The sequence below is a fragment of the Ischnura elegans genome, chromosome X (genome assembly GCF_921293095.1).
Source record: "Ischnura elegans chromosome X, ioIscEleg1.1, whole genome shotgun sequence".
Classification (NCBI taxonomy): Eukaryota; Metazoa; Arthropoda; class Insecta; order Odonata; family Coenagrionidae; genus Ischnura; species Ischnura elegans.
The window spans coordinates 27093640-27116846 of NC_060259.1; the positions used below are offsets into that span (position 1 = coordinate 27093640).

The 23207-nt window shown below is 37.6% G+C and overlaps 1 protein-coding gene across 3 annotated transcripts in view; it reads left to right on the plus strand.

Moving 5' to 3' along the window:
* LOC124170498 (membrane-associated tyrosine- and threonine-specific cdc2-inhibitory kinase) overlaps positions 1-23207 on the plus strand; it is a 48520-nt gene that overhangs the window by 10156 nt on the left and 15157 nt on the right. For 2 of the 3 annotated variants that reach the window (XM_046549259.1, XM_046549258.1), the window contains exons 3-6: positions 12363-12543; positions 12627-12828; positions 16022-16144; positions 17979-18174. In XM_046549259.1, coding sequence (XP_046405215.1) covers positions 12363-12543; positions 12627-12828; positions 16022-16144; positions 17979-18174 — 702 coding nt within the window. The remainder of the gene's footprint in view (positions 1-12362; positions 12544-12626; positions 12829-16021; positions 16145-17978; positions 18175-23207) is intronic. The other variant, XM_046549261.1, reaches the window with a different exon arrangement.

Here is a 23207-nt window from a genome sequence, read left to right on the forward strand (position 1 = left end):
CCTTTCATAACTAGGATAAAGCTGATACTCACGGATCTTGGCAGTCTTATGAATAATTTTGGATAGAAATTTTGTTAAATTGCCGTCAATAATCAGCGATATTGCTTCTTCATGGCGTCAGTTCATTTTGAATTGTAGGTATTTTCCTCCATTTCTGTAATATCCGTTTCCCTCGGGTGGGGGTGGTCGTGGTCATTTCCGTGATTATCTTCGCTGCCGCATCATTCCCTTGCGAGCGCAGTGTCACAGTTGTGGCTAGCGATAGCTCAGCTGCTGTTGCTTTCTCGAACCAGTCACTTTTCTGCTCTTATTGTTAGACCTATCACTAGACCTCTTAAGTCTTTCTTAGGCCTTTCTTTGCTGCTTTACCCAGAAAAACCAGGAATTAGATAGCAATAGTGACATAAAATCGCCTAGGAGGAGAGTAAAGCCAATACGAATACGTTAAACAATAATAGGTTACAAACTGTGCAAGGAGTTTCAAGGAGATTATTATGCATGCCAGGTGGGTATACCTTTCTCTAACCAACATCGACGTTTTATTTCAAACCTGTCGCTGGTTCTCTTGCATTCGTCCAATTTCTGGAAATAATCTTGAAAAAGTATTTGTTCATGACATTCTGCATTACTTCCTTCGTCTTCACTTCCTGCTCCCAGTTAAACTTATTGAGAAGATATCGAACGGCAAATTTACGTTTTGAGGACAACGAATTTCCACTTCCATTAACAATAACGTCATGTATTTCTTTTCGTGTTACTTTCATTCGCTCAATTTTTCTTATCCGAAATATCAACAATCTGAATCATCAAAGATGAAAATCGAAATTAGAATATAATACCCTGCATAATACAACACACGAAATCAGTGAGATATTTATCTTGGAAAACATGGGAACCTTTTTATCGTTGCGAGATATCCTCCAGTAGTGGTAGTTCGTCCTCAATGCTGAAATCTCATGCTCTAGGGAAAATAGACCTTGGTTCCTCGCTTCCGTAGCATAAGCACTGTATCCTTTGACACTTACTAGTAAAAGTTGACTAATTTGCTCGGTAAAATCGTGAAAGGAATGTTTTTCAAACAATTGGGAAGAAGCATTTGCGGAAAACTCCGTGCGAGCCACCTCGTAGAACGTAGAAGCGATCCTCAAAATGGCAAAAACCCTTCATATAACGAGGCAATAAAGCAGTTAGCGGCATTTCTACAAACGGACAGTTATGCTTTTAGTAGAAAACTTTTTAAACGCTGGATAAAAATCGTAAGACTGAGGTAGGGTTTACGGTCACAATAGGGGTTACCGCTGTGGGCCCGCCGCCATTCTTCAGCCCTTTCCAATGTTTGAGCTGATGGGAGCTATGAAAGACATAGGAGAATGTGGTTAGCAAAATGCGGGTGCATTGCGGTGAGATATGGGTTCTCCAAGAATAAGAAACTATTTCCTTTCAGCCGCGCCCTTTCCGAGACAAGCTTCTGACTTGCCGACGCAATCGTCGAGTCCGTAACATATATCTCATGAATAAAATCGTAATTTGTATATTAAAAAATAAAAAAATAACACAAATGGAATTTATAATGTAAGCAGTGTAGAAAACTGTAATGTCGTCTCATCTTTAGCGAAATATCCTCAACTATAACTAATGCTGAACAAATTTCCGCATCTATTCACCTCGTCGGGTGGTTGGACACTCAGGCACATAACTTGATGGGAGAGGTCGGGTGGCAGGTTGGTGCAAGATTTCTCTTTTGAGAATCAAAGTTGATAATTTTTTTGTTATGCGGTGTAAGATCATATGCCTAGCAATGTGAATTAACATGAAGTTTTTCTCTCACCATGGTATCAAGACGTGAAAAATAAAACATTTTCATCGTTTCATAAAAAATAATAGAAACTATAGTAGAGAAAAAGTAGATATTATCATCGACTTCCACTGAGTAACTTATATCATGTCGTTCTTTGAAGCTTCTATATTGTGAATGTAAAGTAAAACCTTGCACCAATTTGCAACCCCGAATTTTAAATCGTTTTTTCAAGCGTGCGGTCGACTCCGATTCTGGCCGGCGGCGGCGGAGAGTACGGCGACGCGACAAGCGTGTGGATGCAATATGGACACATTCACTTTTATATGTGGATAACAGATATAATAGTGATAGAAAATAATCATCAGAAAGTAAAATTAATAAATATTGATACGAATGACTCTTATTATGCAATCGCTGGGCACTGCAAGAGGTGCACTGAAAGGTTTCTTTCTTTTAGTGCTTTCCATGTGCTATTACGGAGAATGGACTTAAATCGTGTGCTTAAAGTAGAAAAACGGACTATTTTATAAACAAACAAACTCTATAAGAATAACAAATAATGTATTCCTTAAACGTGATGGAAAATGGCTCAAGACAGTACTTGATTTTGCGGTCGACAAAACGATTTAAAATTCGGGGTTGCAAATTGGTGCAAGGTTTAACTTTAGATTCATAATATGGAAGCTTCAAAGAACGACATGATATAAGTTACTTAGTGGAAGTCGATGATAATATCTACTTTTTCTCTACGTTTATGTAAAAAAATGGGCTGAAAACAAGCTCCGCCATTTTGTTATAAATCTATGGTTATTGATGAAACAAAATCTTTAAAATCCCTTCAAATGAAAGAAAATAAGTGTCAATTACGATGGTATAACAGTGTTGTCGATAAAACTATTCATGAAACCACTGTACGAGGATAAATTCGGCAAGTTTCATAAAAAAACGAGGGTGGAAGTTTTTCGCTAAATTTGTTCAACTTTGACCTCACATATATTGTTAACGTGAAAACACAGGAAAAAAATAATCTGGAAAGTTATGCACAACTTATTTGAGAATATGTATGCGAAGTTTCAACTTCCTAGCTTAAAAAAATCGATTTTGAGGTTTTGGCCAGCTTTTTTCGATTCTAGCCCACTGTGCGTCGTTTCCCTTGGGGCTTGCTAGACACTTCCATCGCACCACAAAAAGAAATACGCAAAACGAAAGAACGACGATGCGACCTCAAAATCAAGCAGCTAAGAAAACTTATGATCGACCGACTGCCGATGTTGCTGTTGAGGGGAGGGCCTGCGCGCCTCGGAAGGGAGGGCCAGGAGGGGAGGCAAAGAAGTGAAGGATGACTCGCGGAAGGAGGAAAGGTTTTTAGGATGACTCAAAACCACTGCGCGTTATCGAAAAACTGGCTGCAAGGTCTCACAATTTCCCAAATTGTAGCTTTGATTTACGACGTGTGGCATACGTGCAGCCTTTGCTTGTAGTTGAAGGATTATATTATGCTTTCGCTGGTTGGATTTTCTTTACGTGATTTTTCGCCGTGGTGATAGTCATTGAAAAAAATCGAAATTCGTGAAATTAAGCGTCAAGTATCTCCTGTAGGAAACCTGGTAAAAGACTCGTCTTTGTCTCAAGGCACAGATTTAAGCTTTAAAATATTCTGAGTCAAGAAACCGCTATGTACCTATAATGAGCGAAGTACAAACTGGTTAATAGAAAGGGTCTGCATCGTCTTCCGCGACCGTGCTAGGGCGCCCCCTTAATGCAATAACTTCGGTGATTTTGTGTCCGATTTTATTTTTTATAAAGATCGTGGGAAATATTGAGCGAGAGTGAAATCATGCACGGATAATCCGCAACACGGATATACCGCAGCCAGATAATTGGGAGTCTGCTGTATTTATTTTACGATAATGGCGTGACTAATTTTTAGTGATAACATAAAAAATTTTCTCTATAGTAATGATACTTTGCATAATTTTCAGTACAATGGAGAAAGAAACACGAAAACTATGTGAGGTTAAGGTACACACTTTGGGGTATCATTTTTGGGAATTCACGCAAGTGAACCAATACTTCACCTAAATATGTATGCTGAGAAATGATTGAACGTGTGTTTTAGGAAAAAAAATGTGGACAATTAAGTTTCTCTCTCTAATTCCCCAATAATGGAAGATGCTTCTCCAGCCTTTCTCTGGTAGGAACCTTGCTCCCATCAGCATAAAAGAAGAGAGAGACTTACATGGTACCTTACTCCCGGAATCAATGGCCTTGATGACAAATAAAAAGTCTTCCATTTTAACATCCGCAAATATGATGAGCATGGCAGCCGGATGAAGAGCCCGAAAAGAATTTACTTCTAATATTTGCTGGTAGAAAATTATATCCTACATAATTTATGATCATAACTGGATCATAATGAAAATAACTAATTAAAAAGATCGTACATCTACCTGTTAATATGGAAGGAACTACAAATATTAACTTATGAAGGTTATTTTGGAAACGGGCTATGACCCTTGTTTTTCTTTTTTTCTTGTCCCTGAGCGATACAGGGCGTCGCAAATGGCAGTTAGGTGGGCTGCAGTTGAAATTTTGTGGGCATTGGAAAAAATATCTATCATATGCATGGATAGTTGTTGCTATTCGCTAGAGACCAAAAAAATCTTAGATTAAATTCCTATGCCAAAATTTTCAAGATGTATTTTGATTACGTTTTCTAAAATGGACAGGAATGTCTTTAGTGCTAAGATTGTTGATATTTAACAGCAAACAATGGGAAGTTTAAGGTCGTGTGATTTTCAACAATCTTTCACAGCATAAAATCAACAGAAACGAGCATTTTTATAAAATTCTATCTTAAATAGCCACCGAAAACGTGAAACAAGGGCACTAAGTACGGAAATAGGTTGGCAGGAATGAAAGCAAACATTTTTTTTTTTACTTATTAAAAATGTTTGAAATTACAAATCTTATAATTGCAAAGTGCCTATTTTCCGCCCTGTTGACTTCACATAATCAAGAGTATACTGTATATATTAGATCTTGGTGTCTCCCATGTATGTTAAATCTTTGGTGGTAATCATCTTCTGTACAACATTTTACCTCTTTGAAACTCAGGTAATATCCCAGTTTATTTATCACATACTCGAAAATGAGGGCAGGTTATCCAAAGTTAAACAACTTTGTCATCAAATCTGTCAAAAATTTCAATGATACCTGGTGAAACTGTCATCATCAATTGAATCTGAAGAAGTCATCTTTTTCTCAACTACCCTACTGGTATTACCCTACTGGTCCTAGAACTACCTGGGAAGACATCCATGTATGAAATAAAATGTTCTTAAATGGCACACCAAATCCACTCTCTCATAAGATGCAGATATTTTTTTTTATTTAGTCAGCGAGTTAGACATGGGCATCGAGTGGTAGTATATTTGTTTGAAAAACTCTTAGGAGCTTTCAGAAATATTTATATATATTCAACTTCTATTGCTTGCTCTTTTTGCATTGTGTCATTTCATATATTTGATAGGATTATCTGAAAGGATGTTTTGTTCGTTTGTTGTGATTGAGTTCATGTTTCATACCTTGCTGAAAGAGGACTACTAAATCATCAATGTAAATTGTGTTTTGTAGATTTTTTTTATAGACTGACGTTTGTTTTTCAATTCTGAGAGTGCTTCCTGTAATTTTGGATGTTTTATTGTCATTAATAAATTAATTGTTTTTATCCTATTGTCTTCACTTGTGTTGAGAAAACACCTTGTTTCCCATCGTAAAGACCAAGTTAACACCGGATTTGAGGGAGCACAGTGCAAATGGTTTTGGAATGATATGTAATAAACTGCACCCTTGTTTCAGGTACAGGGCCTGCATTAGTGTTATCTGTTGTAAATTTTATTTATGTACAGTTCTGGCCAAAAAGATGAACCACTTGGTTCTAGACTCTCGAAATTTCTGCTAGTGGTAGTATCAATTTTACTTAGCTGCAACCCCTCTTGTATACATATTAAGATAGGTAGTAAGGATGGATAGATCCAGGATCAATTTTATTATGCTGCACCCCCCTCTTGTATATTAGGATAGGTGGTAGAGATGGGTAGATCCAGGATTTTTTTTCGGATCCTTGATTTCAGGTGCCGGATCTTTGGATATTTTTTGATTTAGAAGCGTATGTGCATAATTGCTTGCTATAAATCATTTGGGCACTCCCTAATAAATATCTGGAATTACTATGTTTGAAAATATTTTATGTCCAGGACGTTCAATGTGACATGGCTCCAGGTGTGTGATTGGATCTCAAAACTCATAATTCTCATCCCATAACCCCATAACCCCACAGTATTGTATGGCAGGCCATACATATCATTTCAGCAATCAGCTGGGTGATGCGTTTCAACTGGCTATCAGATGAAAATGGCATCAATGAATTGGCTTAAAGTCATTTGCACTCGTGTTAACTTCTTTATGCTACATGTAACAACTGAGGATGATGCTGATGAAATTGTTGATGATGAAGACGTTGGGCTTGGTAGATACAGTAAAACCTCTATGTAGTGAACCTCTTTACATCATAAACCTCCATACATCATACCACCTCTAAGGTCCTGTCTGATTTACATGTAAATTTACAGGCAAACCTCTTCGTAGTGAACCTCTTTATATCGTAAAACTTCCACTTATCATACCAAGGAGATACCCCCAAGATGGCCTAACTACCTCTGCAAAACGTACCAAGCCAACAAGAGACCATTAATGCAGCCGTGATTACATACATGGAATGACAATTTCAGCTATATATGTTTCACTCTTTTTTTCTTATATACCTTTAATAATTTTCACGTTAACCATTAGTTGCGGGTGGCCATTTTGTTCCATATGAGAGCATACCTAACAGTAAATAAGTAAAAAAGTATTAATTTGTTGAAGAGCTCCAATGGGGAGGGGTGTAGGGTACTCGGATGATAGTTCTTATTTTACCAGCTTTACAAATAATGTTTAAAATTATTGCTGAATATATAAAAGCTGCATGCCCATCAGACCTCAAACGAATTGGTCAACACAATCAAAGATCACTGAAAGGTATTGCGTACATACCACCAAGGTGCTGTAGAAAGTAATGATCTGCCTCCCCTAAAATAACAACTTTAATCTGCCCCTGAAGAACTAGTATTGATTTGAATATGCTTAAGATGTTGACAAGGTAAGAAGATAGCCGATGAAAACAATCTTTTAATGAGGCAAACTGATTATTTTGAGATTCTGATTTTATCGCATGTGGTGAATGAAACATTTCATCCAACTGAAATTTTACTTGGTCACTGATTCATGAGATCAACTTGAAGGAAGTTCCAATTTGTGCTGTGAATTGGAATGGTTGTATTCTTTTTGGAAAGAATAAATTTCTGCCTTTCAGTTCCTGTGATTAGCTTTTCTGTTTGTTGATGGTTTTTAAGGGACCAACTGTAATAATCCCTCACTCAAAACTTCCATGACATTAGGCTCTGAGGCAGAGGTGAGTCCTGACAAATCTCCCTGCCTCCACTCTAATTTCTTCCTTTTATAATATTTTCTATTGATAAGCTACCTGTTTTCCCTTATTTCTTTATCCCAAGTGCTAACACTTTTCCATAAGAATTACTGTAACAGGGTTCCCACTCAACCGTGAATAACTTAAGAATTTCATCTACTGTAAAAAAAAAAAACCTGGAAATAGCCATGAATTATATCATAAAACGTTAAAAGTCTCTTGAACATGATTGTAGAACTACAATTGACAAATGAAAAATCGATATGTTGATCGTGTTTCAAGGTCAGTCACGTGCGGACACTGTACACGCATTTTTCTGCACACGTGTATTCGAAGCGCAATTATCGGTCCTTGTGCAATGATGATGCATTGTTCTTGAGCCTGTAATTGGAAGACCGGTAAACTAAGTGTTCATGAACCCTGGGGAAATTCAGACACTTCCCTGCCACCCTCCATTTTCCCACTCACAACCTTTAGCCGGCTCTGAATTTTGATATCAATTGGTGACGTCATGAGAGATAGCTCTTTCACAGCTGCATTTGCATTCACATCACGTCTGTCGCGGTGGATAAATTTTTAGTTAACGTGCAGCCAGTGATTGTTGCATCATCAATATGTCTACCTGAAATGGCTACAAACCGTGAATTTGACGACATTTAGACCGTGAAAACCTGGAAAAAACCGTGAAATTCGTAATTTAGTTAGAGTGGGAACCCTGTGTAAAATCTTCAAGCGAATTGATGAATATTCAGAGTGTAAAGACTTACAGAATCTGTTAAATCTGATCACAATAACTGCAAATACTTGGAAACTCAATGTGCATTTCAGAAAGTGCAGTTCCATTTCAATTTATTTAAAACAATGCTAGTATTAAAATTTGGCAACTCGATCATTTTGAAGCCTCTCGAGTGCGCTTCAACCGTGAGTGATTTAGGTGTCTCAACAGGTAAGAAGTCGAACTTCTTTGACTAGGTTTGTTCAATCTAATGCAAAACCTTGTGTTTATTTGGTAGCTACAATGAAATGACAATTTTCCTTCTCTGTCATTTCAATTTGCTCCTTGCACCCCTCCAATCAACACTCAATAAAGCTCTCCCTTATGCTCCATTGCAGCTGTGACAAACATCGCTTTTCTCAATAGTGTTAATAGCCTCTTAGATAAAATTGTTTGTTTATCACTTACTCCAAGGTAAACTTTTCGGGGTAAGATATGCCTTTCTCCACTTGAAGGTGGTTCATATTTTTGTCCAGACTGTGCATGAATGTTAGCTGAGAGGCTAATGGCATGATGAAATAATAAAAATACTAACACCTAAAGGGTATGTAAATTATATCTGTACCTCAGAGGTAAAGGACACTCCTGTCTAGGTAGGTAGCAAAGGTGCAACTGCCCAACTGCAGTTCCCATTCCCCAATTGGAAGGTGCATAGATGATCCAGCTAGAGCGAAGGTCATTATACTCTTGCCCAAGGTATAATCACCTTGGGCACAGCCCTTATTTCTAATCCATTCAGTGTCTCACAGTAAACTATTTAAGGCCAATTTCTAAAGACTACTAATACAGGGATATAATGATCTTGGGCTAGATCCCCTTCCGTGACAATTATGGAACTTCTATGCCTGTCTGAAACCTCCTCTATTTTGGATATCTAGCCTTGGAAGAATCGAAGGCTGCTTTCATGGTATCCAACTTTTTGCCATCAACCATGAATGGCATGTTGCCATATCTTAATAAGCATGGGATTTTATGCGTCCCTGCAGACTGTCACAGATTTTAATTACAGTTTATTTACAATTGTGTGGCTCCAAAATGTTAGTCTGGAAACTAAAGATGTGCAAATAGTATCCGCAAATACTCGAATACTTTGAATACTAGAAAGTATTCGATATTTGAGATCTCGAATAGTTATGCTAAAGGTACCGTCTTGAATACCTCGAATACTTTGAATTTCGCATCATACACTGTCGCACACGCGTCGTTGGTAGCTGACTCAGAAAAATGTAGAGAACTGTAGTCATTTAATGCATGCAGTGCCATAAAAGGCAAGTTTACGAATTACATCAATTTCGTGGATTAGAGTGGTGAAAAGAGTTTGATGTGGGGAACCGAAAATGTTAGGGTGAAAAAATTCGAAAATCCCCGATTCCCCCCACAAGGAGAACCTCAGTGCCGTGAGATAGTAACTATGTAGCACAATTACTAAAATCCTCTACCCCCTCCATCCATCAGCCCTCGGCCCCTCCTCCAACGCTTTCCTCCTCTACGAAATCAAACAAAAGGCCCCAGCTCACACAGGATTCGTATTACGAAGATCATAAATGAAAAGCTTCAAAAGAAAATATCAAGTTACAGGAGAGTAATAGAATACTGTTTCACCCTTCCCTCTTTCTCCCCCACTGACCTTTTTCTGCCTACCAATAGCCATGCATGAGCCATCTATTAGCACAAAAGGTGTCTGACAATGATTTTCAGCAATTGATATTACACCATTATTGGATTGAAATATAAGTATTGTGTGTGTGATTTCAAAAAGAATAAGACCAAACACGACGTATTTCTGACTTTATTTAATCATTTTATGCAAGGAAATGAACGTCAAAATACGACGGAGAATTAGCATTATGGCGAAACTCGAGCCTCCTCGCAGCTGAGCTTCTCGGAAGATGATGCAGTATTTTTTTTCATAAACATATATCAAGTTACAATTTATGAGTTATGCCATAAATCTCTATTGTCACAGTCACAGACGAAGGGATATTTTCTCAAGATATTTGGTTTCTCCCTGCTAGCAGTTCAAATACATCTGCTTATCTTGTGAGAACTTCGAAAGATGAACTGAAAATAATTGAAGAAGAAGAAAATCCGGTGGAGAAGCGCAAGTATTTTGCAAAACGCCTCGGATTGTCCGCTAGCACTTGACATTAGGAGTGAGGGTAAAGCGAGCTACCTGTTGAAAATAAGAGCCTGAAGCCTAGTATCAGATGGGCGTGCTGCTGAAATGGCGTTTGGTATATAAGAATGTATACATCAGACAGAAATCCATCATAGCAGTGTAAATGCCGAGACGGCATGAAATCATTTTTTCGCGAGGTGGTGTGTCCCCTTAGGATATTTGAGAGAGATGTTAGTTGAATCAACTATATGCCCAAATTGTTTCTGTAAAATTAAAATATACCATTAATCAGCTATATTCCTGTTTGAATCCTTCAAAGGAAATCTCAATTACTCGCCAAAATCCTGGGTTTCCTGCGGCATAGGCAACCTAGTCAAACATTCCCGCATTCATTTTATTTTTTTCGTCCCCCCTGAAAAACGATAGATCGAGGTTCCACTGTATACTTTTTTATTTATACATTCATCAAGGGAAATAGAAGAAAAAAACGTATGCTTGATATACTTCGCGCAATTCTAGTATTCGAGGTATTCGAATATTTGAGCAATGATTATATATTGGAATTCGATGTTCGAGTTTGAGAAATCTGCCATTCGACCCATTTCTACTGGAAACCATGAATTGTGTTATTTTTATTCAAAGGCTACTTATCATTTAATTGGAATATTGAATTGGTATTGGCCTGGAGATCGGTGTCAGACTTGGTGTCAAAACTATCACTGGAAGCTGGTGAAAGGAGCTTCGTTATAATTTGTATTAAAACAATTTAATCTCCCATTTATTAGAGTGCCCTGCTGTTACTTTTCAAATAGGGTAGTTTCCTTCGTCAAAGAAAACAAAATGCATTGATTGCGATTCCTTACCCACCATTAGTGTATTCATAATATACAAACTATTTGGTTTTAGAAATCCCAGTTTAGACGAATGGCGATGGTCAGTTTTAGCCTCATTTGAAAAGGGCCAGATTGGCACCCATGCGATTCCACTCCATGTGACGTCACAGGGACCTAGTTTCTATACGAGTAGATAGGAGTTTTACATTGTCTGAAATTACCAATGCATGCATGAGGCACAGAGCTCAGGGAAACATCTCTTAATGATCACCTATTGAAACTGCCTACTGTCGGAAAGTTTCCTTCGTTTGATAGGGTAGTAATAATCCATATTTAAGCCAAGCGCTACCAGCTAGCATGGTACTCTGCAACCTGCTAGCATCCTGCGTCGTATCAGAGCTCAGAGCCTCGCCCCAAGGTCACCTCACTTGTGGCAGCGGGAACCAGAACGACGTCACACAGAGTTTTTCCTGGCATTCTAACTTACCCATCGCGTTTTCGCACGCTTGAAAATTTTCACTTTTCATTTAATCGCGAAAAATAGATGTCGTCATTTGAAAATCTAAGAGTGTGAAATGCATACTCTAGGAGTAATAATCTTTCGATTTAGGCAATAAAAAATAAGAGGAAACCACCCTATTGCTCATGTGAGGTCAAAGTTTTGGCCAATGAAAGGGTAATTTAGCAAAGAAGCATTACCGAGGCAGAAAAAAATGAAGTCGCACCAAGGAAAACACAAAGTGTCTGGGTTATACTTCACCTTGTATTGCTTGTCATGATAAGACAGTATATAAATATTGATTTAGAAGTGACAGTTGACAATGACCCACAGACAATACCAATCAGTGCCTCTACACATAATAAAAATCTCTTGAATCAGATGTAGAAGTTTGCATGCCAGTGGCCTAGTCCGGAGTGAGCTCTGCTCTTACCTAAATAAAACTAAACTTTGTGTTGAAATACTGAATGAATGAGTATGCAACCATGCATGACTAGCAGCAATTGTCATCATTTCAGATTTTAACCAAAAAAATTTTTTTTTCAATGCTTTTGTTCAGTGAATGTTGTGACAAGAGCTACTCATAACTGTAAACACATGTAAGGCAATGGCAAATCCTGAAAAAATACCTCTGCATTGAATGTGTTACTGGTGTGACACTTCATTCATTATTTTTAAGCTCATCACTCCTATTGCTAACACATTTCTTTTCACTCAATTCTGTCTCTCTTTTTGCCCATTATGTACTAATTTTAGTATTCATTGAATAATAGCATTACATATTAATGTTTTCCTTGACCAGAAATAGATTCTCTTTGTCAATTCTATGACAAAGATTCAAATGTATCTTACCTTGAGCAATGTTTTGAAATTGTTGGCTGCATAGGCCATGGTTGCTTTGGAGTTGTTTTCAAAGCTAACAGTCTTGAGGATGGCAAGCTGTATGCCATCAAGAAATCCAGAGATAGATTTCGTAATGCTTTGGATAAGTAAGTGATACTAATTGTATTTTAAGTGTCATTATTTGCTCATAAGATGTCCTTGCAGGAACTTCTATTAATTTTTTTATCAGGAAAAGAAAATTAGTGGAAGTTGAGCTCCTGGAGAAGCTACCAAAACATCCAAATTGCATCCAAATGCATAGAGCATGGGAGGAAAATGGGTTCTTATTTTTACAGTTGGAACTCTGTGAAATCAGCTTAGCTAAATACACTTTATCTCATCACAGAATCCCTGAAGAAATGATATGGAACATCCTAACAGATATGGTTTTGGTAAGAGATTTATTTCAAGCATTTAGTCTATATTTTAAAAGTGTAGCTATCATAGTTGGGAATAACATTTTTTTAAATTAATCATTATATATATCCAGAAAATTAATTAACAATTTAATCATTAATGTATATAATACTTAACTTTTAATTTTTATTGCCAAAATTTTATATCCACTGATTCAAAAATCACTTCAATTGATAATATTCTTTAAAATTTGGTGAATTGAGATTTGCTCGGGTTTGGTCAGGAAGTGTGTCCACCAGACAAAGAGGAAAATAAAACAGTATCTAAAAACGCTATTCAGCTGAGTAGTTGTGCAAGAACGGAATAAATAGGCCCAGGTGAATTCATTGAAACAAAAGTGGGGTTGAGTGGATTATAAGTTTTTCTTTTTCAAAATTTAACCATCAAACAACTCCCATCAGCCAGGACATACTTTTAATTAGCAATGCAGAAGTAGCAAGATATTTTCATGAATGTAGCAGTGTTGATGAACTTTATTAGAAATACCTTTTCTTAGTACAGCAGACTCCCAATTATCCGGCTGCGGTATATCCGTGTTGCAGATTATCCTTGCATGATTTCCACTCTTTCAATTTTTCCGTGATCATTATTTAAAAAAACAAAACCGGATGCAAAATCACCAGAATTACTGCATTTGAATGCTAGGATACACCTGGCTTAATATTTCCATTAGAATCACCTTCATAAAGCGTAAGCGATCACGCCCTAGCTGCATTCACATGAGCTCCGTGTTCCTATTTTCCAAGCCTCGTAGTGCACGATCACACTCCGTGATTACGGATACCCATCCCGCAGCAGTTGCAACCCGGGCAACTTGTGCAAGGCGCAACTACGTGGCATGGTGCCTGGAAGTGTTGTTTACAACGTCGCGCGGTGATTTTCAAGCATTTGTGCATACCAATTATCTGTATCCATGATCATGCAGTCCGGATGCGTGGTTTTTTGAAATTATTACTTAAAAGAAGCCGTAATAAAACGAGTACAACCTTGTTATTGCCACAAAAAAGATCGTGGACTGGCGAAGATAGCTCTCAATGAGTTTGAGAGGCACTCTCAATTCAACCAATATCTGTGTAAATAATAATATATTGTTTTTCTTATGTAAATTATGAACATTACAGGACATTTAAGTGAAATTGTGGGTTATCCATGTTTTCTGGTTATTCTTGCTGCCGCTCCCCATCATTAGCCCGGATAATCGGGAGTGTGTTGTATTGGTATTCTTTTGTCATCACAAAGTGAAAGGATCTTTAATGCTGCAGAAATTTTTCTGGACAGGAGAGGACAGATGTCTGATGTTTGAAATGAGAATTTAATTTAAGTTCTACGACTTTTTAATTTTAAGTAAAATAAATTTTTCTTGAGCTGGAAGTTTCCATTTATTTTATCGGCTACGGAATATTTTGAAGTGAACCCTCATAGCAATCCAGGTTATTTATTGGTTATTTAAATATAATGCTTCAAAATTCTAGTTTCATTGAACACCTGTTTAGTACTGCAGTCAATATTTCTGCCAAAATAAGAATAGATTAGACCCAGATAGTTAAAAAATGTTAAATTTTTTAAATCAAAACGTGGGGAAAGAACCAGTGGCTGCCCGGTGTAATGTTACATATTGGTGTACCATGCATTCTTTTACAACGTGTAATTTTAACTTTTGTACTTGGCAAATAAAATTATGGAGACGATCTTACGTTTTTTCTGTAGAGCTTTCGTGCTAATACGCATCTTTAGTGGAATTATTTTGATTCACTTCTTGTGGTTGTTCATTTAAGTTTGCCATTAATTCAGATAATAAGAGTTCATCCTTGGAACCGAGTATCGAGAACCAAGAACCAATGGGGAAGAACTGGGCTGGTACCAAGAATGGAAAAAATTTAAGAACCAACTCACCTTTAATAAAAATCCTTTCTGAGCGATAGGATGCTGGAGGTTGTAATTTGAGGTACCTCTTCTTACTCATTAACAATGTTACTCAGGGTAGTTTCCTGTGGCCTTGTCCATTTTTTCTATTCATAAGCTACATGTTTCCCCTTATTTCTTTATTTCAAGCTATGTCACTTTTCCATAAGAATGACTATAAAATCTTCAAGCGAATTGATGAATATTCAGAGTGTAGAGACTTACAGAATCTCTTAGATCTGATCACAATAACTGCAAATACTTGGAAACTCAATGTGCATTTCAGAAAGTGCAGTTCCATTTCAATTTATTTAAAACAATGCTAATGTTAAAATTTGGCAACTCGATCATTTTGAAGCCTCTCGAGTGCGCTTCAACCGTGAGTGATTGAGGTGTCTCAACAGGTAAGAAGTCAAACTTCTTTGACTAGGTTTGTTCAATCAAATGCAAAACCTTGTGTTTATTTGGTAGCTAATATGAAATGACAATTTTCCTTCTCTGTCATTTCAATTTGCCCCTTGCACCCCTCCAATCAACACTCAATAAAGCTCTCCCTTATGCTCCATTGCAGCTGTAACAAACATCGCTTTTCTCAATAGTGTTAATAGCCTCTTAGATAAAATTGTTTGTTTATCACTTACCCCAAGGTAAACTTTTCGGGGTAAGATATGCCTTTCTCCACTTGAAGGTGGTTCATATTTTTGTCCAGACTGTGCATGAATGTTAGCTGAGAGGCTAATGGCATGATGAAATAATAAAAATAATAACACCTAAAGGGTATGTAAATTATATCTGTACCTCAGAGGCAAAGGACACTTTGTCCGTTTTCCTAATTGATCAGGATAGTAGTTATTCAGTGTCATGATAGCAGTATGATTTTTGTAAATTTAACCAGTAAATACCAGAAGGTTGGGTAATTAGTTTTCAACATTTTTATATCACAATGTTATTGGTATAGTAACCTAACCAGAAAATTAATCATTTACAGAGAAATTTATTGATCAAATCCAATGAGTTTCGGAAAAAGTGAGAATTACTGTGTGGTGATCCCTGACTCATGTTCAAGAGCATCTTGTAAAATTTGCCTACTGTTACTGTTGGCATTGTTATATGCATGAAGTAGTTATTAATTTGGTTATGTCTTTACATATTTTTGCTGTTATTGCATTATTCATGCTAAGAAATGTTTCTGAGTTTCATTTACAAATTATTGAACAAAATGGAATACACATATTGTCCTAATGAATATTCTACCGTTCCTTGCAGGCGTTGAAGCATCTTCATGACAGGAATATAATGCATCTGGACATCAAGCTAGATAATATTTTAATATCTTCCAATGGGTCTTTTAAGTTGAGCGATTTTGGCATTTCCCTAGATTGCTCTCAGGTATGATGATTATTGTTCAGATAAATCTTTTGATTTAACTAAATTGGGTGGTGCTACTGATTGGCTGAAATAAAATTTAAAAGTGTAAGTCCTAAAGCAAATTAAAATAGGAATCAAAATTTCCAAAGTGGCTTTATTGGCTAGCAAGGCAACCATCATCAACCATCAGGTGAATTTGTCTTAACTTGATCAAAGGTGTGGTTAGATACCATAATCTTAAAATTTCACTGCAGTGGAAGAACAGTACTAGCATTTTACTTCATTTCTATTCGTGAATCAGCCTATCTATTTGAGCATACGTATGCATTTACCGGTAAATAAGTTTACCCAGTGTGTCAGTGCTTGGCGATGCTTTTTGTCAAACACCCTTCGATTGGTTGGTTTCATCCAATTGGATGGAAATTTTGAGCCTATCCTATCCATTTGGATCAAACTGAGTTTGATACGAACGATTGGGCCAAAAGCAAGTTGGATGAACATTTGACTGTGGGAGACAGTGCACATCTGTTGTATCAAAATTTGATACAAATGTTTTGATGCATATTTGAGCGTGGGACACCAGCTTTAGAATAATTGCCCTTATTTTCATAGTGAGAGTTCATATTGTTTTTTTTTTTTTTTTACTGTAGCTTATGAAATCAGAAAAAAATTTAGTGTGAGTTCCTTGGAAAAGTCTCAGTGTGCACTATTTGTTGACCTCTTGGCTTTCATAATACTTTGAGAAAGAGCTGGAGAGAATCCATCATAACCTCTACAGGATAATGAATAAAACCACTGGCAGATAAAAATTAAAGCAAGACCTCTGTGGACACAAATGCAAAGCTTACTAAAGCTGTTTACTGTACCAGGTGTATGCTGTAAAGAGTGTAAGAATTTTTATTAGGAGTGTAAGATATGGGTTAGGTGTTGTGGGTTGTATGGCGAATGAAAATGGTGTGTTGCATGGGAGGGAAACAAGCAAGGACTTGGTCAGCAAGGATGGGAAAGAAAGATAAGGGTTTATAATTGTAGCAGATAGACATGAGGTGTCTATATTACTGGATGAATTCTGGGTATGTGGGGAATTAGGAACTTTAAGAATAGAGGTGCTTTTCTGTGATGAAGAGGAAGTAATTGGGGACTTCCTCTTACTCCTGTTGGTAGAGGAAATATTCAGCATCTACTTCAGCATCTACCTAAGCATCCCTTGGAAAATCGTCCAAGGCAGTTAGCATACTACGTAAACTCAAATAATTGGTACCAAAAGAGTACCTTACTCCCATATACTATGCTTTGTTTCATTGCCACATTAATTATGATACTGAACTTAGGGGCCACTCACCATCCACCGATAGTTTATTTAAAATGCAAAAAAAGGCAGTAAGGATAATCTCATTTTCTCACCCAAGGGATCACTGCTAGCCTGTATTCTGCAAGCTTGGTATTATGACTCTCTACAGCCACTTCATATATAAATGACTTTGCAATGTCAAAGAAAATCTATGCTCCTTGGAAAAAGGTCAAATTTTCATAATCATTACGCAAGGAACAATAACACCCTAGACATCCCTTATTGCAGGTTAAGCAAAAATATCAATTCATTTAACATAGTAAAAATCCATTTTTTAACAGATTGCCCCCAGAGGCTAAAGATGTGAGTTTGTCAAAGTTTAAAAAAGGGATACTGGCTATTAAAAAAGCATTTTTACCTCGGAAATGAGTTTTTCGAATGTGACATTGGGTTGTCATTTGTAGATTCATGATCCTATTGATTTTGCCGCATGTATTTTGTGTATTTGTTTATTTACTTGCATCATTTCAGCAGTATGCAAATTTTTCTTTTCTTTCGCTGCAGAAATTGAGAGATATCATTGATGGAGATGCAAAGTACATTGCCCCTGAAGTGCTGACTGAAAGTTTTTCCAAGGCTGCCGATATATTTAGCCTAGGGATTTCCATTTATGAAGTTTCATATGATGTCAATCTGCCTCAATGTGGTGTCCAGTGGCAGCGGTTGAGGAAGGGCCAAATCCCACAGCTTCGTGTGAATTGTAAGTGGAATAACTTTTAAACCTTAATATTACGAATTCTTTGGATGCATACGATTTCCAGACCACTTCCAGAGGAGTTGGAGAGCTGAAAATTTGCACCAAGGTTGGGGGACCAAGAATGGTTTAGAGGAAAAATTAGAAATTCCAGACTTGCCACCTACTTCCCCTTGAAAAATATTCAAAAGATTCCTGTGTTCCTATGCATACTAGGGCGGATCGGAAAAATTGATTTTTTTCAAATCCATCTGGCCTATTGAAAAAAAGTTGTGGGACCGATTAAAAATAAGGCGTGAAAAATTTGAGACCTCTAGGTGAACCCCTGACCCTTGCTCAAATGAGACTTAGGGGGGAGGGTCAAAATTCGAAAAATATAATATTTTATGGTCATTCCCTATAGATTTTGCCCAGTTACTGTTCTTTTAGGGCAAATATTTCGTGCATTTTGACATATCTACCACCGTTTAGCCACAAAATGCCTAATTTGAGTCCGTGTCCACGAAGAAAATATACCAACGCCCACGCAGCATCGCAGATGCAAGAGCGGCAGGCCAATGCCGTCCCCTCCCTGCTCGCTTCTCCCCCTCCCACTCCTCGAATACAGCAAAATTCATCCTGCATGTGCTGCTAGGAGGGTGTTCATCTTTGATAATATAAACCGAAAGATGGTAGAAGGTAAAATATGATGAGTAGTGTGACGACTTGTTTCTTATTTGGCACCTCGTCGGCGTTAAACAAATCGATGTTACCAACTTTTAGAAATTGAAAGGTGAAATATTTATAGATCCGAGAATGCAGGAAAGGAGCCTACCGTCTATGAAAAGGCCTTTCGAGTGGCTATAAAGGTGTGCAAACTTTGGATATGCGCTTCTATTCCGGTATTGTCCGACAGCTGTGACTAAATGGATTTGAACTCTGGGGATCTTAACCTTTGTTAATTATATGGATAGGGGAAGGATTGGTTTATTTGGTATTCTTTATATTTCCATTTATCCCTATCATCTGCAGAAACAAGTCTTAGATAGTGAACTGCGTTGAGCCACTCAAACATCCGATGCAACCCGAGTGACATAATAGGGTAGTTTCCTATTATTTTTTTATTGCCTTAATCAAAAGATTATTACTCCTGGAGTAAGAATTTCACACTTTTAGATTTTTAAATGACGATATCTATTTTTTGCGATTAAATGAAAAGTGAAAAATTTCAAGCGCGCGAAAACACGACGCGTAAGTAGGAATGATGGGAAAAAGTCTGTGCGACGCATTTCTGGTTCCCCCTCCTGCCTTGTGAGGTGACCTTGATCGAGGCTCTGAGCGCTGATAGGATGCAGGATGCTAGCGGGTAGCTGAGTACTTTGCTGGCTGGTAGCGCTTGGCTTAAAAAAGGTTTATTAATACCTTATCAAACGAAGAAAACTTTCCGACCTAAGCCAGTTTTAATAGGTGATTATTAAGACATGTTTCCCTGAGCTCTGTGCCTCATGCATGCATTGGTAACCTCAGACGATGTATAACTCCTATCCTCTCGTGTAGAAACTAGGTCCCTGTGACGTCACGTGGAGTGGAATCGCATGGGCGCCAATCTGGCCTTTTTCAAATGAGGATAAAATTTGACCCTTGCCATTCGTCAAAACCGGTATTACAAAAACCAAATAATTTGTGTATTATGAATACACTAATGGTGGGTAACGAATCGCAATCAATGCCTTTCGTTTTCTTTGATGAAGGAAACTACCCTATTGCAGAAAGTTCTGACGACTCCTCATTCAGCGGCAAATAAGGGAACCTGTTTTAATATAACCGACAGGATCTTCCTCATTACTCCCCAACTTCTTGAAAGTACATATTCAAAATGCATCCATTCTAGCATTTCTGTGCATATCTCCAGTCTCCTGAATTTCCTCGATTCTTTTAAGGAAGTTAAAAAAAAAATATTTTGGAAATTTCAGGGTCCCTAAGTTTAATTTTTGCCATGGTGATGGTCATGGACATCATCATCATAACAATTATTGTAATGTTCCATGCAAACTTAACTTGTAATGGTAATAATTTCATTTTGGCATATTAAATACAGCATACTCCTGATTATCTGGGCTATTGATGGGGATAGGTGGCATGAATAATCAGAAAATACGAATAATCTAAACTTTAATTTACAAAAATCAAACAATCTATCATTTTTTACGCACACTATCTATCATTTTAGATTGATTTCTGGAATTATTAAGGGCTCTCTTTTCCTGACCGCGATCTTTTTAGCGGCGATAACATGATTATACTTGTATTCCTACTGCTCCATATGATACCTGGTTTCTGGAAACCATGCACCCGTGGCTGCAAGATTATGGATTCAGAAAAGTGATTTCCATGAATGCTTCAAAACCTTTGTGCAATGTCGGAAACTACACTGTTAGGCACTATGTCGTGTAGTCACATCTCGCACAAGTTGCTCAGAATGCAACTGCTGTGGGATGCAAATCCGTGATCAGGTCATGATCTTCGATCGTGCACTGCAATGCTTGGAAAGTAATGGAACTCCCATGAAGGCAACGGGTGCACGATCACGCCATCCTGCAGCAGCTGTTAAAGGAAACCAGGACTTTGGCAAATTTTATACACAGGCGAGTGCCAGGCTATGACTCATGCAATCTCTACTTCCCCTGCTGCCTTAACTTCTACTATTCCCTCCCTCTCCAGTTTGACCTTGACTAGTTACAGTGTAAACGTGCTCAAGTGCGACTAAATCTCTGATTCCCTAGGGCCGTATTCAACCTCATGTGAGGTCATGGCAATAATAAAGATCGTAGATAACATTTCTCTTAATTTATGATTGCTTTAGGCGAATGGCGATTGCCCCATTAAATGATTTTCCTAATTTGAGGGATGAGTACGATACTATCAGCGTGAAATCTTTGCTAACATATAAAAGTCACTGCATTTTTTCTGTCTAGCTTGTCTAAATGGACATTAATTGGAAGTTTTGCATGTTGTAAATATAATTGAATGTATTATTTTAGAAAAAAACAGTCATTTCTGGAAGTCAACTGCTGCATGAATTATCTGTTAGCCCAAAAGGTGTCTAACAATGAATTTCGGCAATTGGCTTTATACTTTAACTCTATATCCTCGTAGCTGAGCTTCTCGGCAGTTAATGTGGCATTTTTCCGATAACTGGATATCAGCTATCAATTTACGAGTTATACTATAAGTCTCAGTTGTAAGAGTTACTGAGGAAGAGATATCTTCTCAAGATAATTTGTTTCTCCATACTAACAATCCTAATTCATCTACTCATCTGGAGCTACGATAATTAGAAAAGAATGTGTAAAAGTTGCCTTCTCTTTAGAACAAAAAATTTCATGGCACAGTCATATGTTTATGCTTCACCCTCTGCAGTATGTTCTGCATAAGACGTACGTGATAGCATCAGTTCCGAATTTCACCTCACACGAGTGGTTCCGTACTTTCCAATGTGGTTTGACTTCAAACTAGGGAGTGTTTTTTATGAGGGTTTAATAAAGTAAGGTTTCATTTTTTTTAAGTTTTATTTGACTTTTATCCATCTTCGGACCATCTCCCTTCCGAAAAAAAAGTGAGTACTTTAAAAGATGGACTGAAAATATTTGAATATGAAGAAAAGCATCCGGGATGGAAGCGCGTGAATATTGGAAAACGCCTCGGGCTGTCCGCTAGCACATGACGGTAGGGGGTAGAGCGAGCTACCAGTGAAAACAAGAAGTGGGATGAAGCCGAGGCTCAGGTGGGTGTGCCGCTGACGATTAACACAACGTTGTTCACACTTTACACATTGCCTAAATTACATGAAAAATACATTTATTAGACAGGAACGTTACAAATAATGGACTATTTTTGGCCTATATGATCCATCTCAGAACCAAACACTGTGCCGGCGAAAGCGGTTGTTATAGGCATAACATGCACATGGCTCTCGTGAATACGTGTACTGGAAATGGCATTTCATGGATTTTTATATCTGAGAGAAATCCATAATAGCAGGGTAAATGCCGAGTGGAGAGCAAACATTTTTAGTTTTAGGTGGCGTGTTCCTTTAGGATATTTGAAAGAGATATTATTTGAATCAACAATATGGCCTAAGTGTCTCGATAAAGTACTAGTATTCCTGTAATTGGCTAAAATCTTCTTTGAATCCTCTAACAAATATCATAGTTACGCGTCAAAATCCTGCGTTTACTGGGACATAGGCAACCTATCCAAACATTCCCATCAATCATCGAGCATCGATCGTTTTCCCGCATTCATCGTTTTTTTCGCCCATCCCTCTGAAAAACGATAGATCGAGGGAAATTTGGTTACTGTGCGGTAATAACAACGTGCGCAAAAAACAATCTCTCGGCAAGGAATTAAAAAAGGATTTCCGGTGTTGAGACGGAAGAAGGTCCTAAGAGCATTCGCATATTAAAGGTGGCCATGGTATTCGGCATCCGGGCAAGAGCGCGGTTGGGTTAGGCCATTAGTTGGCCCTGAATTTTCCAAACGTTGACGTCATAACAGTTATCACTTTTCATTGCTGCATTTACATTCACGGCGTATGTCGCGTACGTTAATTTTTAGTTAATATACGGCCGGTGATTGTCCTATTGTTGACTTATAAACGGACCATGAATTTTACGACATTGAGACCGTGAAAACCTGAAAAAAAGTGAAAACTTGGAAAAAAACCTTGAAAACCTGGAAAAAAACAGTGAATTTCATTATTTAGGTGGAGTGGGAACCCTGTATGATGGAAATCTTTCGGGCTGGAAATCAAATGTTTGATAGTTAGATCAGACGATTACTTTTCATTCATTCGGTTCAATATGCTTCTCGAAGCATTTGTTTGCACAATTTAAAAATTGGCTCATTTTACATTTCTTCACAGCATAAGTTTATAGGTTTTCAAGGTACAACTGCCTTGTTATGACTATCCATTAAGCGAGGAATACCTGCGCGCGGTGCATTTCCAAAAAGTAGTCCCGACTTGTGTTATGTAATAATGAGCTTATTTCACATCCGAT